The following is a 16,815-nucleotide window of genomic DNA, read 5'->3' on the forward strand; positions in this document are numbered from 1 at the left end:
ACCGACTGAGCCACCCAGGCGCCCCTCTCTCGCTTTCAAAACATAAATAAACATTAAAACAAAAAAAAGAATAAAATGGCTCAGGGCACCTGGGTGGTTCAGTTTGGTTAATCATCTGACTCTTGATTTTGGCTCAGGTCATGATCTTACTGTTTATGAGTTTGAGCCCCGCGTCGGGCTCTGTCCTGATAGCTTAGAGCCTGAAGCCTGTTTCGGATTCTGTGTCTCCCTCTCTCTCTGCCCCTCCCCCCACTCATGCTCGGTCTCTCTCTCTCTCTCTCTCAAAAATAAACATTAAAAATTAAAAAAAAAAATTACAAATGTACCAGAGCGCACCAAATGTCATCTTTGTACTTGGATTCAGAACCCATTTGATGCTGCAGGATAACTGGCTTCAGCATAATTTACAACTTCTTGGATTAGGCAAAACAAAAGAAATGAACCTGACCTTTGATTTTCAAGACGTGGCCTGTGTGAGAAGAAAAAGATCTCTGGGAAGGAAAAAAAAAAAAAAAAAAAAAAAGAGGTTAGAGTGGGAAAGAGCCAAAGCATAAGAGACTCTTAAAAACTGAGAACAAACTGAGGGTTGATGGGGGGGGGGAGGGAGGGGAGGGTGGGTGATGGGCATTGAGGAGGGCACCTTTTGGGATGAGCACTGGGTGTTGTAGGGAAACCCATTTGACAATAAACTTCATATATTGAAAAAAAAGAAAAACAGAAAAAGATCTCAAGAAAACAGTAAAGTCTGACACTAAAAAAGAAACAGTCAAGTCAGGGGCACTGCAAAGGCCCATGCTGATTGATGCTTGCAACAGGAAGCAGCGATTCTGCAGTGATATAGCCCAGTTTTTACCGAGAGGATTAATAAAGTGAAAAAACTTAAAAAGAGTAAAACGGATGAGTAAGTTGTGGCATACGATTCATACAATGGAATATTTTATGCCAATACACATGAGTGGGCCATGCAGGCTAAATAAAATAACACGGATGAATCTTGTAATGTTGAACTACAGAGAGGTTATAGGGAAATACTGCAGTATAATTTCACTTATACGCAATTAAAAAATAGGCAAACATTGTGTAGTGTTTTGAGATGCACGCATAAATGGTAAAATTATGAAGAAAAGCAAGGAAATCATCACTATGGAAGTTAGGATCATGCCCCTCTAGACAGAAGGGACAGTGTTGTGAAGGCATGAGGTTACAGCGGGTGACTACGGTCTGGTCCGGCAACACAGTTCCTTGACCAAGGTGGTGAATGCACGGGATGTACTTTATAATCACTTTTATGCACATTTCTGTATGTGCGTTATATTTCACAATGAGACTCCCCCCGCCCCCCCGCCCCCAGAGTCAAAAGAATGTCCCCAGAGAAACAGGTAAGAGTTAAAAATCTTCCTGTGATTGTTTGCTTTGTTATTTTACTGTTGGTACAATTTTTCTGAGACAAGGACACAATCCCTGCGATGAAGTCCAGTTGAACAGAACTGACTAGAGTATCATTTGGAAACCTGTGTCTCAGAATAGTGCAAACTACAACTTCATAGTGGAACCTCATCTTAAATACGTGTCAAGGTCAACCATACTCAAAGTTTTAAAAAAGGTAAAAAAATATATGCCAGCTAGAGATATAAGAAAACAGGCACTGAATATACCAATGGAAATCAATGTTCAAATAACATAGGTTTGTAAGTATTTATATATCTCTATATATAAAACATTGATAAAAACTGTAATTTTATGTGGTTGCATAAAAATAGAAACGTGCCTTATGTTTTACAATTTACATGGTTGACATACCTTCTAAACAGTTTGATTACCTCTCCAATTCCTCTTACACACACACACACACACACACACACACACACACTGCTGGAAGCTGGGGGAGGAAGGAACATGTTCTCTTTGCCCTTTACTCACATCAAACTTATAACCTCCCGAAACAAAACAAATTATAGCTTTTTGGATGATTTTCTACCTTCAGTAGAAGTACAACTTCTTCCTGCCTCTCTCGGGTCGGCCGTGATGTCAGCCAAGTGACACTTGAAGCTGCTAGAAACATTAAGAAAGAAGAAAGAGGGGAAAGAGGCACAATTAGTATTTTTTACTTTGTGATAATACGTACCTCTTTCCTCTCCTCGAGTTCCTTGAATTTGATGTGACTGATTTCCTCCCAGGTAAGGTGGTGACCTTCCACCATGTCCCTTTCTTATGCTAGTTGACACATTTATCAATCTTTTCTAAGCAAAGAGAGAAAGGCAGGTGACTTATGAAAATATAGGCAATATAGAGTTTCCTTCAGATAACACTTTTCTTATCACTTAATGAGGAAATACAGATATTGAGTCGGTGAGTGGTCCACCTGATTAAAAACACATTAAATCTAGGGGCACCTGGGTGGCTCAGTCAGTTAAGCATCCGATGTCAGCTCAGTCATGATCTCACGGTTGGTGGGTTCGAGCCCCGCGTTGGTCTCTGTGCTGACAGCTCAGAGCCTGGATCCTGCTACGGATTCTGGGTCTCCTTCTCCCTCTGCTCCTCCCCCTCCCCTGCTTGTTCTCGGTCTCTCAAAAAGAAATCAACGTTAAAAAAAATTTTTTTTAAACACAGTAAATCTTATTTTTATTAAAATGCAACCACTTGTTAGCTTTTAAAAATTAACCAAAACTCTTCTAATATTAAATTTTAAACATAACATTAATGGAAAAATGTTATCAAAAAGAGGTAGCATCTGTCCATTTGGCTGCAAAATGAAGGTGGGGTCAAAATGTTCCTGTTTCTCAGGGGATTATAAAAATGAATCGCAGGGCACATGGTTGGCTTAGTCAGGAGAGATGTAACTCTTGATCTCGGGGTTGTAAGTTCGAGCCCCATGTTGGTTGTAGAGATTACTTAAAAATAAAATCTTCTGGGTGCCTGGGTGGCTCAGTCAGTTGAGCGTCTGACTTCAGCTCAGGTCATGATCTCACAGCTCCGTGAGTTTGAGCCCCGCATCAGGCTCTGTGCTGACAGCTCGGAGCCTGGAGCCTGCTTGGGATTCTGTGTCTCCCTCTCTCTCTCTGCCCCTCCCCCGCTCACACTCTGTCTCTCTCTGTCAAAAATAAATAAAAATGTTAAAAAAAAGAAAACAAAAATAAGTAAATCTTTAAAAAAAATAAAAATGAATCATTATGTTTTAAAATATGGGGGAATACTGATATAAGCTGAGATCATTGTAAGGAAGGCTGTGGGTAAATTTCCTTCAGAATCCTTGCCTATTTCAGTAAATCACAGCTCCATCATCCAAACCAGAAGTAATAATCTCTCTCTCTCTCTTTTCTTTGTTGTTGTTGTTGTTGTTGTTGGACTCTCTCAGCGCTTTCCTTAATTTCTTTTATGGCACTTAACACGTTCGACTGTGACTTACAGTTCTGTCTGTATTTTCTCTCTCTCCTTGACTGTAAGTATCTTATGGGTAGGGTAACACCTAGGGTTTCTTGATTCACCAGTGAGTCTTTGTGTCTTGCACAATGCTTCGCCCAGCATGTGGTTACTGGATGCGAGCATAGATGAGAGACTGAGTCAGCAGCATTGTTTTCTTTTCTTTTCTTTTTTTTTTTTTCCTTGCTGGCTTTGGCAACCACGTCTGCTGAGTGTATCAAACAACCCCAGACATTAGGCTGTGTAATCCCATGGAAATGAGACCCGACTCCTAGCAAGAGAAATTCTGAATCCTTAGCCCAGGTGAGTATCAGAAAAGGCAGATTTAACAGAGTTAACTTTTAGAGGCGTTAAGTCAATCACAACGCATGACCTGTGATCATAGCCCCAAATGACCTACCGCTACCAACAAGGCCTCATGAAGCAGTGGTCACTCCTTGGCAGGTCTGCTGCAGCATTTTATGCAAGAAGAAAGTTGAACATCTAGAAAATTACTAACATCAAGTCAACAGCAATGGCAAACAAGATGGAGGCCTTACAGGCTTTGCACAAGAAAGAAACTGCTATTGTTTTTGCGTAAGAAATAAATTGTTATGATGTTCCTTCCAAGCGGAAATATCCTCTTACGTGAGGACACGCTTACTTCTTAGGAGGTAAAGGATTCAAAGACGACCCCACTGGTGCACAGAATCTAACAGTGCTCCTGTTTTCTCTCCACTTTCTCCTAACTCTTCAAATTGTTCCCTCTCTATGAATAATTCTCATGAACATACAAGATATGCTATTATTTCCTCCCAATCTTATTTTTTTTTTAACGTTTATTTATTTCTGAGAGACAGAGAGAAGGACAGAGCACGAGCCGGTGAAGGACAGAGAGAGGGGGAGACACAGACTCCGAAGCAGGCTCCAGACTCTGGGCTGTCAGCACAGAGCCTGACGCAGGGCTTGAACTCACAGACAGTGAGACCATGACCTGAGCCCAAGTCGGATGCTCAACCAACTGAGCCACCCGGGTGCCCCAAATAGGCTTCAGGCTCTGAGCTGTCAGTGCAGAGCCAGACGCGGGGCTCGAACTCGCAAACCATGAGATATGACCTGAGCTGAAGTCGGACGCTGAACCAACTGAGCCACCCAGGCGCCCCACCCTCCCAATCTTAGACACAAAATACTTTGACCCATTTCTTGCTCCAGCGGATGTCCATTTCTCGGCTCTCTTTCGTCACAAAACTTCTTGAGAGAGTTGTCTATCCTTGTTTGTTTGTCTGTCCGTTTATAAGTAGACTCCAACCTGGGTTTTGAACTCACAACCCTGACATCAAGAGTCACATGCTCCACCAACCGAGCCAGCTAGTTGCCCCCCTCACATTTTTTCTTTCTTCTTTTTTTTAATGTTTATTTATTTTTGAGAGAGAGAGAGAGAGAGAGAGAGAGAGAATGAGAGACAGAATGCGGTGGGGCGGGGGGGGGGGGGGGGTGGCAGAGAAAAAGGGAGACACAGAATCCGAAGCAGGCTCCAGGCTCTGAGCTGTCACCATAGAGCCTGATGCGGGGCTCGAACTCAGGAACTGTGAGATGACATGAGCCAAAGTCCAACGCTTAACCGACTGAGCCGCCCAGGTGCCCTGTCCACTCCTTGCTTCTTAATGTTGGAGTTCCCCCAGCTCAGTCCAGAGACCTCCTCTCTTGCTGTAATCACCCGTGGAGGGATTTCATCCCATCTCATGACTAAATTTCATCTGTGCACTAAAGACGCTCAACAGACGTCTGTAGTGTAGACCTGTCTCCCAAATTCCAGGCCTATTAGACCCCACTGTCTACTTGACAACCTTACTTCACAGTCTCACCCGTATCCTAGATTTAACATGTCCCAGACTGAACCCATTATCTTCTCCTCCCTTCTACTCCACCCATACTCCTCACCATCTCAATGAATGGTCGCTACTAATAGTTGGAGTCATCTTGACCTCCCTCTTCTTATCCATTCTCACATCCTCTCCCAAATTCTGTTGGCTCTTCCTTCACCATAGATCCAGAATCCAACCACTTCTCCCTATCTTCATTGCTGCCATCTTGGTTTGAGTCCCAGGTCCTTGGTTTGAGCCCCAAACCTTCCTTTCACCTGGACCATTCCTCTTGCCTGGATCATTGCACCTCTTGCCTAACTGGTCTCTATGCCCCTCCTCTTGCTCCCCTCAGGTCTATTTTCCACCTAGCAGAGTGATCCTTTTAAAACATAAGGGGATCAGGTCACTTCTCTGTTCAAAACTTTCCAGCAGCTCCCGTCTTAAAGAGCCACAGACGTCACCTCCTACTTGCCCTAACACTCATTCTGCTTTGGCCACACTGGCCCTGCCAGGCCTGTTCCTGACTCAGGGCCTTCTGTTACCTCTGCTCAGAATGCTCTCCCACAGATACCCCCTTGGCTCCCTTCTTCACTCCCTTCAAGTCCTTCTTCAGATGTTTCTTGCCCAGGTCTTCTCTGACCACCCTACTTAAAATGGAAACACTAATCTCAGCATTATTCCCCTTCTTGGATCTGTTTTAATCTATAGCATTTGTCTCCTTTTAATATACTATACAATCTATTTACTTATTTTATTTCCGCCCCCCCCACCCCCCCCCCCAGCATATAAGCTCCACAGGGGCAGGAATTGTTTTGTTTTTTATGCTGTTACATCTCTGTATCTAGTCAGTGCTCAATAAATACGTGTTGAATAGTCGTGTACTTTTCTAGATACTGGGATTTTAGCAAAACACAAGGTGGGCCAGGTCTCTGACCCCGAAGGGTTTACATCCTCTTGGTGGGAGATAGTGTGGGGGGGAGGGAAGGCGATAATCAAATAAACAGGCAAATGAAAATATTTCCGATTTTGATGAAGTGCCACGAAAGAACTAAACGGGATATAGTAAAACAATGACAGAGAAAGCAAGGTGACTTATGTGCACAGAAGCCACGTGAGTATTCGGACCTTGTCTACCTTGTTCAGGGTGGTGACGGGACTTTCCAGGGTGGGGGTGGAGGTTCTCTATTTGGAACCTGTTGAGAAATAGGAACCTAGGAGATGCAAAAGTGGACATTTCTAAAAGCCACCTTTATTATTAACAAAACGAGCTAAAACTTGACCCCCAAACAGGAAACACTCATGCTAAATGAGGCAGTGGCACATTTGGACAACCGACCAAAGCCTTGCCCAGAGGGACAGAGTCTGCCCCAGTTTGCTTGCCACAGCTGGGAGAGGACCAGAATTTCCGCTCCCCGAAGGCAGGCAAACGGTACCGTCAGATCAAAGCACGGAGTCTAGCATTTGCAGCTCCTACCCCAAAGCCGGCAAGCAGCTAACTTCTTCCTCCTGCCCTGGAGGAGAGTGAGTTGAGCCGGCAGCATGTGGCGGGAAGTGCCATTCAAATTCTCCGTCCCTGGACACATAAGGAGGAGGACGAGCGTGTCTTGCCAGCGGGCTGTGGCAGCGGGAGGACTCAGATTCCCTGCTGAGGGGCAGGAGGTGGACACAGGACTCCAGCTGTGGCCCTCTGGATCCGCCACAGTGTTTGCGAGAGGCCAGGCTTCCCCAGGGCCCGTCCCACCCGCGGGGTGCAATGCTAATTCAGGCCCGTTCCTGCAGGAGGTGGGATTTTTCCATTCGGCGGCAACGTGGCCCAAATCTTCCTAGAACTGCTCTGCACAGTGAGACTCTTTCTCCTCAATGCTGCTTCCTTCCCCCTCCCCTTTCCACAGTGGCTGACCTGTCGTCGGTCTGAAAGCACCCCTCACCTTCTCTTTTGCCCCTCATCCTCCACCTGTGCTTCCCTACCTCAATCTCTCACTCGTCTAATTCTAGCCGGGTGTCTGCCTCTCAGAGGACCACACGTATCGTATGCTCAGTGCCTAGAACAGGGCCTAAAATGCAAAGGGCTCAATAAATATTTGTTAAATGAATTAATGCACGGATGAAGACGCGACATTTGAGCTAAGATCTGAAGGATGAGAAGGAACCAGCCTCGCAAAAAGCTGGGGGAAGAGTTTTTCAGGTAAATGAGATGCCAAGTACGAAGGCCTCTAGGAGAGAAAGAGCTTGTCTTTTTTTTTTTTTTTATCAGTTTTTTTTTTTAAGTTTATTTATTTTAAGAGAGAGAGAGAGAGCGTGCGCGCAAGCGGGGGAGGGGGCAGAGAGAGCGTCCCAGGCAGGCACTGCACTGTCAATGGGAAGCCCAATGTGGGGCTTGAACCCGTGAACCATGAGATCCTGACCTGAGCTGAAGTCAGACACTTAACTGACTGAGCCACCCAGGCGCCCCAAGAGTTTGTCTTATTGAAGAGTGAAGGCTGAAGCACAGGAGAAAGGGTGTGTGTGGTATAAAATGAGGCAAGAGAATCCAAGGTGGCCAAATGTCTTAGGATCTTACAAGTCATGATAAGGATCTTGCCATTTTATTCAATGGACAATGGGAATCACTGAGGGGGTTTCTGAACGGGTAAATGACATGATCTGTGTTTTAAGAAGGTCTCACTGCCTGTTTTCTGCAGTGTAGATTGAAAAGGGACAGGAGTGAAATGGGACCAGTGAAATAGCCCCACAGGAGACGATGGTAGCTTGGATGCAAGGCCTGCAGGGGAGTTGGAAAGAAGAAAATGGCGAGCTCATGAACATGTGGAGTACGGCCAGCTATAACTGGCTGGCAGACTGTGTGAAGGGAAGGAGAAATCAAGGATGATGCCAAGGCTTTGGGCTTGGGCCACTGGACGGCTAATGACGACATTCGCTCTGGGGGCAGGGGAGAGGGCAGATGTGTGGTGGCGAAGTATCTATTACACAGCCCAATACAAATATCACCGAGGCAGCTGGACGTGTCAGTGGAATTCAGGGAAGAGATTTTGACTACAAATGCATACCTGGCAATCAGCATATGTACATGCTCTCTAGAGCCATGGGCCCGAGGGCTGCCTGGGTGGCTCAGTCAGTTAAGCATCTGACTCTTGATTTTGGCTCAGGTCATGATCTCACGGTTCATGGGTTTGAGCCCTGCGTAGGGCTCCGTACCAACAGTGCAGAGGCTGGTTGGGGTTCTCTCTCTCTCTACCTCTCTGCCCCTCCCCTGCTCATGCTCTCTCTCAAAATAAATAAATAAAACTTAAAAAAAAATAGAGCCATGGACTGGAGACTTAGGGAAGGAGTATCAACAGGGAGGAGAGGGTTCAACCTGGTGCCCTGTGGCTCTACGATATCTATCTATCTATCTATTGATCTATCTATCTATCGATCTATCTATCTTTATGCCTTTTTAAAAAAAGATTTTAAGTAATCTCTATATCCAATGTGGGGCTTGAACTTAAAACTTCAAGATCAAGAGTTTCATGCTCTACTGACTGAGCCAGCCAGGCGCCCCTTTGCAATATTTAAAGGTTGGGTGAGGCGGCAGCAAATGAATCCGAGAAAGAGCTTCCGGCGGAAAACCAGAGCGTGGGGCCTTATGGAAGCCAATATAGGGGACAGTGTTTCCCAAGTGCCCAATTGTGCTGGCTGCTGCTGAGAAGGCCAACAGGTGTTGGGACACAGAAATGGAACTGATCTGGGCCTAATGGAGGTGACTGGTGACTCTGACAAGAGCATTTTCTCAGAGTGGTATAGGAGTAAGGGAGGGCATGGAAATAATAAAAGGTATCTCTTTTGGGATGTTTTGCGGTCAAGGAAGCCTAGAAAGAAGGCATTGTTCGAAGGAGATGTAGGGTCAAGGTAGAGGTTTTTTTAAAACTTCATCCCCGGGGCGCCTGGGTGGCTCAGTCGGTTAAGCATCCGTCTTCAACTCAGGTCACGATCTCGCGGTCCATGAGTTCGAGCCCCACGTCGGGCTCTGGGCTGACAGCTCAGAGCCTGGAGCCTGCTTCCCATTCTGTGTCTCCCTCTCTCTCTGCCCCTCCCCCGTTCATGCTCTGTCTCTCTCTGTCTCAAAAATAAATAAATGTTAAAAAAAAAAAATTAGGGGCGCCTGGGTGGCGCAGCCGGTTAAGCGTCCGACTTCAGCCAGGTCACCATCTCGCGGTCTGTGAGTTCGAGCCCCGCGTCAGGCTCTGGGCTGATGGCTCAGAGCCTGGAGCCTGTTTCCGATTCTGTGTCTCCCTCTCTCTCTGCCCCTCCCCCATTCATGCTCTGTCTCTCTCTGTCCGAAAAATAAATAAACGTTGAAAAAAAAAATTAAAAAAAAAAAACTTCATCCTGAAGGGTTTTCTGCTTCTTCTTTTTTTAATGTTTGTTTATTTTTGAGAGAGAGAGAGAGAGAGAGAGAGAGAGAGAGAGAGAGAGGCAAAGAGAGACGGAGACACAGAATCCGAGGCAGGCTCCAGGCTCTCAGCTGTCAGCACAGAGCCCGATGCGGGGCTCAAACTTGTGAACCTCGAGATCATGACCTGAGCCGAAGTCAGACGCTTAACTGACTGAGCCACCCAGGCGCCCCTAGGGTAGAGGTTTTTTAAGTTTGTCTTCCTACAGCAGATGATGTGTCCAGCAGGGAGGGAGAAAAATGATGGTGCAAAAGAAAGGGAATAAATCCTGGACCAAAGTCCTTTAGAAGGTGGGAGGGGAGGGAATCCAGAGTCCAGGGGAACGGGTCGATGGCAGTAGGGAAAACAGAATGTACTTCTAGATCCCAAGGGAGATCACCTAGGAGAAGATGGAGCTTTGTAGATCATTAGGAAGACACGTTTGGATCCACTGAACTCTCTATGTGCTGGTACTTGAATAAAAGCTATTCCTAAAAGGGTTCTGGAAAAAATAAAAATAAAGCCCCCACACAATTCCTCTCCCTTTATAAAATCACAAAATCTGCCCATGGTGTGCCTTTATTTTCAGTTTCGTGTTTCAGTTTGTCCTATGGTCTCCTCCTTTATCTGTCACTAGGATTAAAAAGCACTTTTGGGGCGCCTGGGTGGCTCAGTCAGCTGAGCTTCTGACTTTGGCTCAGGTCATGATCTTGTTGTTCGTGAGTTCGAGCCCCACGTGAGGCTCTGTGCTGACAGCTCAGAGCCTGGAGCCTGCTTCGGATTCTGTGTCTCCCTCTCTGATCCTCCCCCACTCGTGATCTCTCTCTGTCTCTCTTTCAAAAGTAAACATTAAAGAAAAAAAAAAAAGTACTTTTGCTCATTTCCAGGTAGAACTGATTTGTCTTGGGCCCTGATGCTTGGTAGCTCCCAAGAGCGGAAGACATTATTTTCCACGGTCCAAAGGGGCTGAAGTAATGAGCAAATGGCAGACACTGAACAAAACGACAAATATGAGCGAAGTATCATGAGCACGTCTGAGACGCTTTTATGCTATAGTGGGAAAGCTTCCCCTAAGGGAAGTGGTAGGACTTTAGCACTTGGGGTAAAACACAAATGTAAAAAGCACTAAAAACTGTATTCGTCCTGGAAAACACCTGGGAGTACAGTAGCATGTGACCAAAGGGACTTCATCTTTAATTTTCGTGATTTTTACAAAATTACATTGTACTGACACAAAGTATCGTAGAGTTGAAGAAAAAGAAAGGGAGTAGAGTTCCCTTGGAAATGGTAAAAACGTTGATATCGTGTCCTTGTAACTCACAGAGATATTTGTGTGACAGGGATAGGACTCAGGGGAAGCAAAGTTCCTGATCATTTTCTTGTTTGACTTGGGGCAGGCCATTTAACCCTGAAAATTTTGTTCTCCCATCACAAAATGGGAGGGATATTTCTTACAATATATGACTATTGTTATGGACTGAACATCCCCAAAGTGATGGTATTACAGTGGGCTCTGGAACAACAGAGTGGTTTGGGGGTACCAACCCCCCCCCACCCCAGGTCTAAATTTCATGTGTAGCTTTTGGGGCATCTGGGGGGCTAAGTCGGTTAAGCATCCAACTTCAGCTTGGGTCACAATCTTGTGGTTTGTGAGTTCCAGCCCCAAATAGGGCTTCTCTGCTGTCAGCGTGGAGCCCGCTTGAGACCCTCTGCCCCCCCTTCTCTTTGCACCCCCCCTCAAAAATAAATAAACATAAAAAAATTTTAATTTCATGTATAACTTTTGACTCCTCAAAAACTGGACTATTAATAGGCTACCCAATCAGAAGCCTTCCTGATAATATAAGTGTTGATAAATATATATTCTGCGTGTTATGTGTATCATAAACTGTATTCTTACAATAAAGTGTCCAGAGAAAAGAGGTTACTAAGAAAATGATAAGAGGGTGCCTGGGTGGCTCAGTTGGTTAAGCATCCAACTCTTGATTTTGGCTCAGGTCATGATCTCGCAGTTCATGGGATCCGGCCCTGGGTCTGGCTCTGCACCGACAGTGTGGAGCCTGCTTGAGATTCTCTCCCTCTCTCTCTCTCTCTCTCTCTCTCTCTCTCTCTCTCTCACCCTCCCTCTTTCTCTCACCCTCCCTCTCTCCCTCTGCCCCTCTCCCCCCCACTTGTGTACTCTCTCTCTCAAAATAAGTAAACATTAAAAAAAAAGAAGGGGTGCCTCAGTGGTTCAATTGGTTAAGTATCCGACTTTGGCTCAGGTCATGACCTTGCTGTTTGTGAGTTCAAGCCCCAAATTGGGCTCTGTGCTCACAGTTCAGAGCTTCAGAGCCTGGAGCCTGCTTGGGATTCTGTGTCTCCTTCTCTCTCTGCTCCTCCTCTGCTCACACTCTGTCTCTCTTTTTCTCAAGATGAATAAACACTAGGGGTGCCCGGCTGGCTCAGTCAGTTAAGCGTCTGACTTCGGCTCAGGTCGTGGTCTCACAGTTTGTGGGTTCAAGCCCCGCATCAGGTTCTGTGCTGACAGCTCAGAGCCTGGAGCCTGTTTCCGATTCTGTGTCTCCCTCTCTCTCTCTCTCTGCCCTTCCCCCACTTGTACTCTGTCTCAAAATAAATAAATAAACATTAGAAACAATTTTTTTTAATTTTTTTTTCAACGTTTATTTATTTTTGGGACAGAGAGAGACAGAGCATGAACAGGGGAGGGGCAGAGAGAGAGGGAGACACAGAATCGGAAACAGGCTCCAGGCTCTGAGCCATCAGCCCAGAGCCTGATGCGGGGCTCGAACTCACAGACCGCGAGATCGTGACCTGGCTGAAGTCGGACGCTTAACCGACTGTGCCACCCAGGCGCCCCGAAACAATTTTTTTTAAAAAGAAAGCAACTAGACACATAAGGTCACATAATGTAGGATTCCATTGATGTGTCCAGAACAGGAAAATTCAGAGACAAAAGGCAGGTTACTGGGTTGCCCCCAGGGAGGAGAGGGGAGAGTGGGAAGTGACCTGCTCATAAGTATGTGGTCTCTTTTTGGGGTGATGAAATTGTTCTGGAATTAGTGATGGTCGTACAACCGTGAATACACTGACCTCTGCATACTTTAAATGAGTGAATTGGGGGCGCCTGGGTGGCGCAGTCGGTTAAGCGTCCGACTTCAGCCAGGTCACGATCTTGCGGTCCGTGAGTTCGAGCCCCGCGTCGGGCTCTGGGCTGATGGCTCAGAGCCTGGAGCCTGTTTCCGATTCTGTGTCTCCCTCTCTCTCTGCCCCTCCCCTGTTCATGCTCTGTCTCTCTCTGTCCCAAAAATAAAATAAACGTTGAAAAAAAAATTAAAAAAAAAATGAGTGAATTGTATGGTGTGTGAATTATATCACAATAAGGATGTTGAAAATAAGGAGTGAGAAGTGAATATATTAACATCAATGTCACCCGGAGTCCAAATTCTGGCTTACCGGAATTCCTTTCCTGGAGAGCAGATAATTTGCAAAGCCAGTAGTGGTCTCATTTTACTCACAAATTCCTTGCATATCTCGCTGTCGGCTTACTATTCTAAGCAAGTACCAAAGGGGGAAAAATTGAAATTCTTCTAATTCTAGAATACAATCTTTAAGATTATGGTTTAGTAAACCATCCAACAAAGTATATTCTTCGGGATGTGGCAGAATCTAGAATTTTATGATACTGCTACATTGAATGCTCAGTTTAGATTTCTACATAACAAAATATTTGTATACTTCAGAGAACAGATCGGCGATTGACAGAGTGGGGTAGGGGTGAGCGAAATGGGTCAGGTGGTCAAAAGGTACAAACTCCCAGTTGTAAGTCCTGGGGATTTAATGTACAGCATGGGACTACAGTTAACAACACTGTATTATAGATTTGCCATACATATGTATAAAATACTGCATTATATATCGTATTGAGAATTGCCGGGGTGCCTGGATGGCTCAGTTGGTTAAGTGTCAGACTCACATTTGGTAGGATCAAGCCCTGCATCGGGCTCTGTGCTGACAGTGCACAGCCTGCTTGGGATTCTCTGTCTCCCTCTTTCTCTGCCCCTCCCCTCCTCTCTCAAAATAAATAAATAAAATAAACATTGAAAAAGAAAATTGCTAAGACAATAATTCTTAAAAAAAAATTTTTTTTAATGTTTATTTATTTTTGAGAGAGACAGACAGACAGAACGTGAGCAGGGGAGGGGCAGAGAAAAAGGGAGACACAGAATCTTCAGCAGGCTCCAGGCTCTGAGCTGTCAGTACAGAGCCCGACGCGGGGCTCGAACTCACGAACCGTGAGATCACAACCCGAGACGAAGTTGGACACTTAACCGACTGAGCAGCTCAGGTGCCCCAACGAAGACAATAATTCTTAAAAGTTCTCATCACAAGAAAAATACTGTAACTATATGTGTGGTGACAGATGTTAACTATCTTGGTAATTATTTTGCAAAATATACATATATCAAATCATTATATTGTAACCCTCTTGCACTGCTCGCGGGAATGCTACCTGGAGCAGGCGGTGTGGAAAAAAGAATGGGGGGGGGTTCCTCAAAAAGTTAAAAACAGAACTAGCCTCTGATCCAGCAATTGCACTACTGGGTATTTACGCAAAGAATACAAAAATATTAACTCAAAGGGAAACGTGAAGTTCATAGCAGCATTATAGACAATGTTCAAATTATGGAAATAGCCCGTGTCCATGGAATGATGAATGGATAAAGAAGAGGAACGGAATGGAATATTACTCAGCCATGAAAAAGAATGGAATCTTGCCATTTGTAAGGACATGGATGGAGGTATAGAGTATTATGTTAAATGAAATAAGTGGGTTAGAGAAAGACAAATATTGTATGATTTCAAGCATATTTGGAATTTAAGAAACAAAACAAATGAGCAAAGAGAAGGAAAAAAAAAAGAGAGACAGAAAGGCTAACCAAGAAGCAGACTCTTAACTGGAGAACAAACTGATAGTTACCAGAGGGCAGGTGGGTGGAGGGTAGGTGAAATAGGTGATGGGAATCAAGGAATGTACTTTGTATCATGAGCCCTGGGTGTTATATGCAAGTGATGAATCACTAGATTGTGCACCTGAAACTAATATTACACTGTATGTGAACTAACTGGAATCCTTTTTTTTTTTTTTTTTGCGAGAGAAAGAGAATGAGCTGGGGAGAAGGGCAGGGGGGGGAGAGGGAATCCTAAGCAGGATCCACGCTCGGCATGGAGGCCGACATGGGGCTCGATCCCACAACCTTGGGATCATGACCTGAGCCGCAATCAAGTCAGATGCTCAACCAACCGAGCCACCCAGGCGCTCCTGAACTAACCGTAACTTAAAAACTTACAACACAGCCCCCCCAACCCATAAAACCTTATGTTGTACATCTAAAACTAATAGGATTTTAATAATTGCCTATCTCGATTAAAAAATGGTATTCTTGTGCAAGTAAGGATGATTTCTTTTCTTTGACAGCAAAAGCTTTTCTCATGTCTGTGCACTTTGAAATTTTCTGGGTCTATCATTTATACTCTCAAATTTTACCGTCACTTTGGAACATGCTAAAAAAAACCCCAAAAACAAACCAAAGCAGAAACTCTCTAAAAGGCAAAAGCCAAATAAATAGAAGTTGTACTTTAGAGTTGCCTTCCAGATGGGCTTTCTCGGCGGAGGTAGAAGAGGGTCCAAAGGTTTTTTTTCAGAACGTGAGCGCTCAATACGTTACAGAACCGGCCCCAGCAGGGAGACGTTTTCCGTTGTCCTTTACGTGGTCTGCATCGCCGAGCCGCGAAACAGCAATCGCCTGGGAACAACGGCAGCGCGGCGGGGTCGCGGCGCAGGGCCCCGTCCCCTCCACGCCCAGCTTCCCGCCAGCCCGGCCCTCCCGGGAGCCTACCTGGACCCGCCCGCCGCGCCGGCCACCCCCGCGCCGTCGCCATGGCACCGCCCCGCCCCGCCCCCCGCGCGCCGCCCGCCCTTAGCCCCCACTCGCCCCTCCCCCTCCGGGACTGCTGCGGGGGGAGGGGGTGGGGCGGGAGCGGGAGGAGACGCCGGCGAGAGGAAATCGGCGGCGCGACGCCCGCGGCCCATTGGCTGCCTCGTCCTGGGGCCAGAAGCCCCGCCTCCCTGGCGGGGGTCACGTGATCCCTTTCAAAGATGGCCGCCCTGTTGTTTTGATGAATAATACTTGGTGGGGCGAGGGGGTAAGAGTAGGGGTGGAGGGGTAGGAGGATTTACTCTTCCGTCCAGAGCATCGCGAGTCCCGTCCTCCCCCTCCCCCCTGCCCGGGCTCCGGCGTGGAGGCGGGGCGTGGCCGGCCTGCTTTGGGAGGGGAGGGGCTTCCCTCTTCAGTGCTGGGCTCTGCCTCGGCGGCTCTGGGGTCGCCTTACCTCGGGGCATCCGTTCTGTAGTCCAACAGTTCCCGCCAGGGGCAAAGGGTAGGAAGGAGAGCAGGATCTGCTGGAGGAAGCACACCTGCCGTGCCACCACCGCGAAGACACAGCAGGCTCAGGGCACGAGACGAGCTGGAGAGCCGAGTCCCTGGTCCGGGTAACCTGGGAAGCAGAGGGCAATAGTGGCGCCTTAAGATAACCCTGTAGCAGCAGCAGTGGCGGCCAAAGGAGGCTCCTCGGGGCACAAGCGGCTGTAGGAGTCTCTGGGGCGATTGGAGTGACCGACGCCAGGGCGGTTCAGTGCCTCTCGTGTTCTTATTTTTTAACCTCTGACTATGCAATTCTGAAACCTCCCCCGTTCGGGGGACCAGACAGCCCGATAGACACCTTCCACCCTCCTCCCGCCCTGGTCACAAGAACAGAAGGATCTCTCCCTAACGCCTTTCACCATTAAGAGAAAAGCGATGGAGGAGCTGAGCGCTGATGAGGTGAGGAGGTTGGGGGACACCTTGGGAGATTAGTTGGCAACTCTTTGGCGCTTTGGACAAGGAAGGTATTGCGCCAGTGGTGCCTGGCCTTTGGGCTTGGGGAAGGAATGGAGATGACATTTTCCAAGAATAAAACGGGTCCCTGAGTGGGTCTCTGGTTGTGTTCTCCTGTATTATCTTGCTCTCTTTCTTCATTCTGAACTCCATTTGCTTCTTTTCGAGGCTTTTAGGGTCTGAAGAAGAGGAGAGCACATC

General features: G+C 46.5%; 1 protein-coding gene and 1 long non-coding RNA gene across 2 annotated transcripts in view; one reads left to right on the top strand and one right to left on the bottom strand.

Annotated features, from left to right (window-relative positions):
* Nucleotides 1-304: 304 nt before the first annotated feature.
* Nucleotides 305-15,521, bottom strand: LOC115522038. The gene is made up of 3 exons (XR_003971234.1): nt 15,316-15,521; nt 1,979-2,052; nt 305-491 (listed from the first exon to the last, which is right to left on the bottom strand). It is a non-coding gene; the product is annotated as an uncharacterized LOC115522038 (long non-coding RNA).
* Nucleotides 15,522-15,846: 325 nt separating this feature from the next.
* Nucleotides 15,847-16,815, top strand: part of UBE4B (ubiquitination factor E4B) — a 120,483-nt gene continuing 119,514 nt past the window's right edge. Inside the window, 1 exon segment of the mRNA XM_030327822.1 lies at nt 15,847-16,560. Within this exon segment, the coding sequence (XP_030183682.1) occupies nt 16,537-16,560 (24 nt within the window). The 5' untranslated portion in view covers nt 15,847-16,536.

The sequence above is a fragment of the Lynx canadensis genome, chromosome C1 (assembly GCF_007474595.2).
Source record: "Lynx canadensis isolate LIC74 chromosome C1, mLynCan4.pri.v2, whole genome shotgun sequence".
In the NCBI taxonomy this organism is placed as follows: Eukaryota; Metazoa; Chordata; class Mammalia; order Carnivora; family Felidae; genus Lynx; species Lynx canadensis.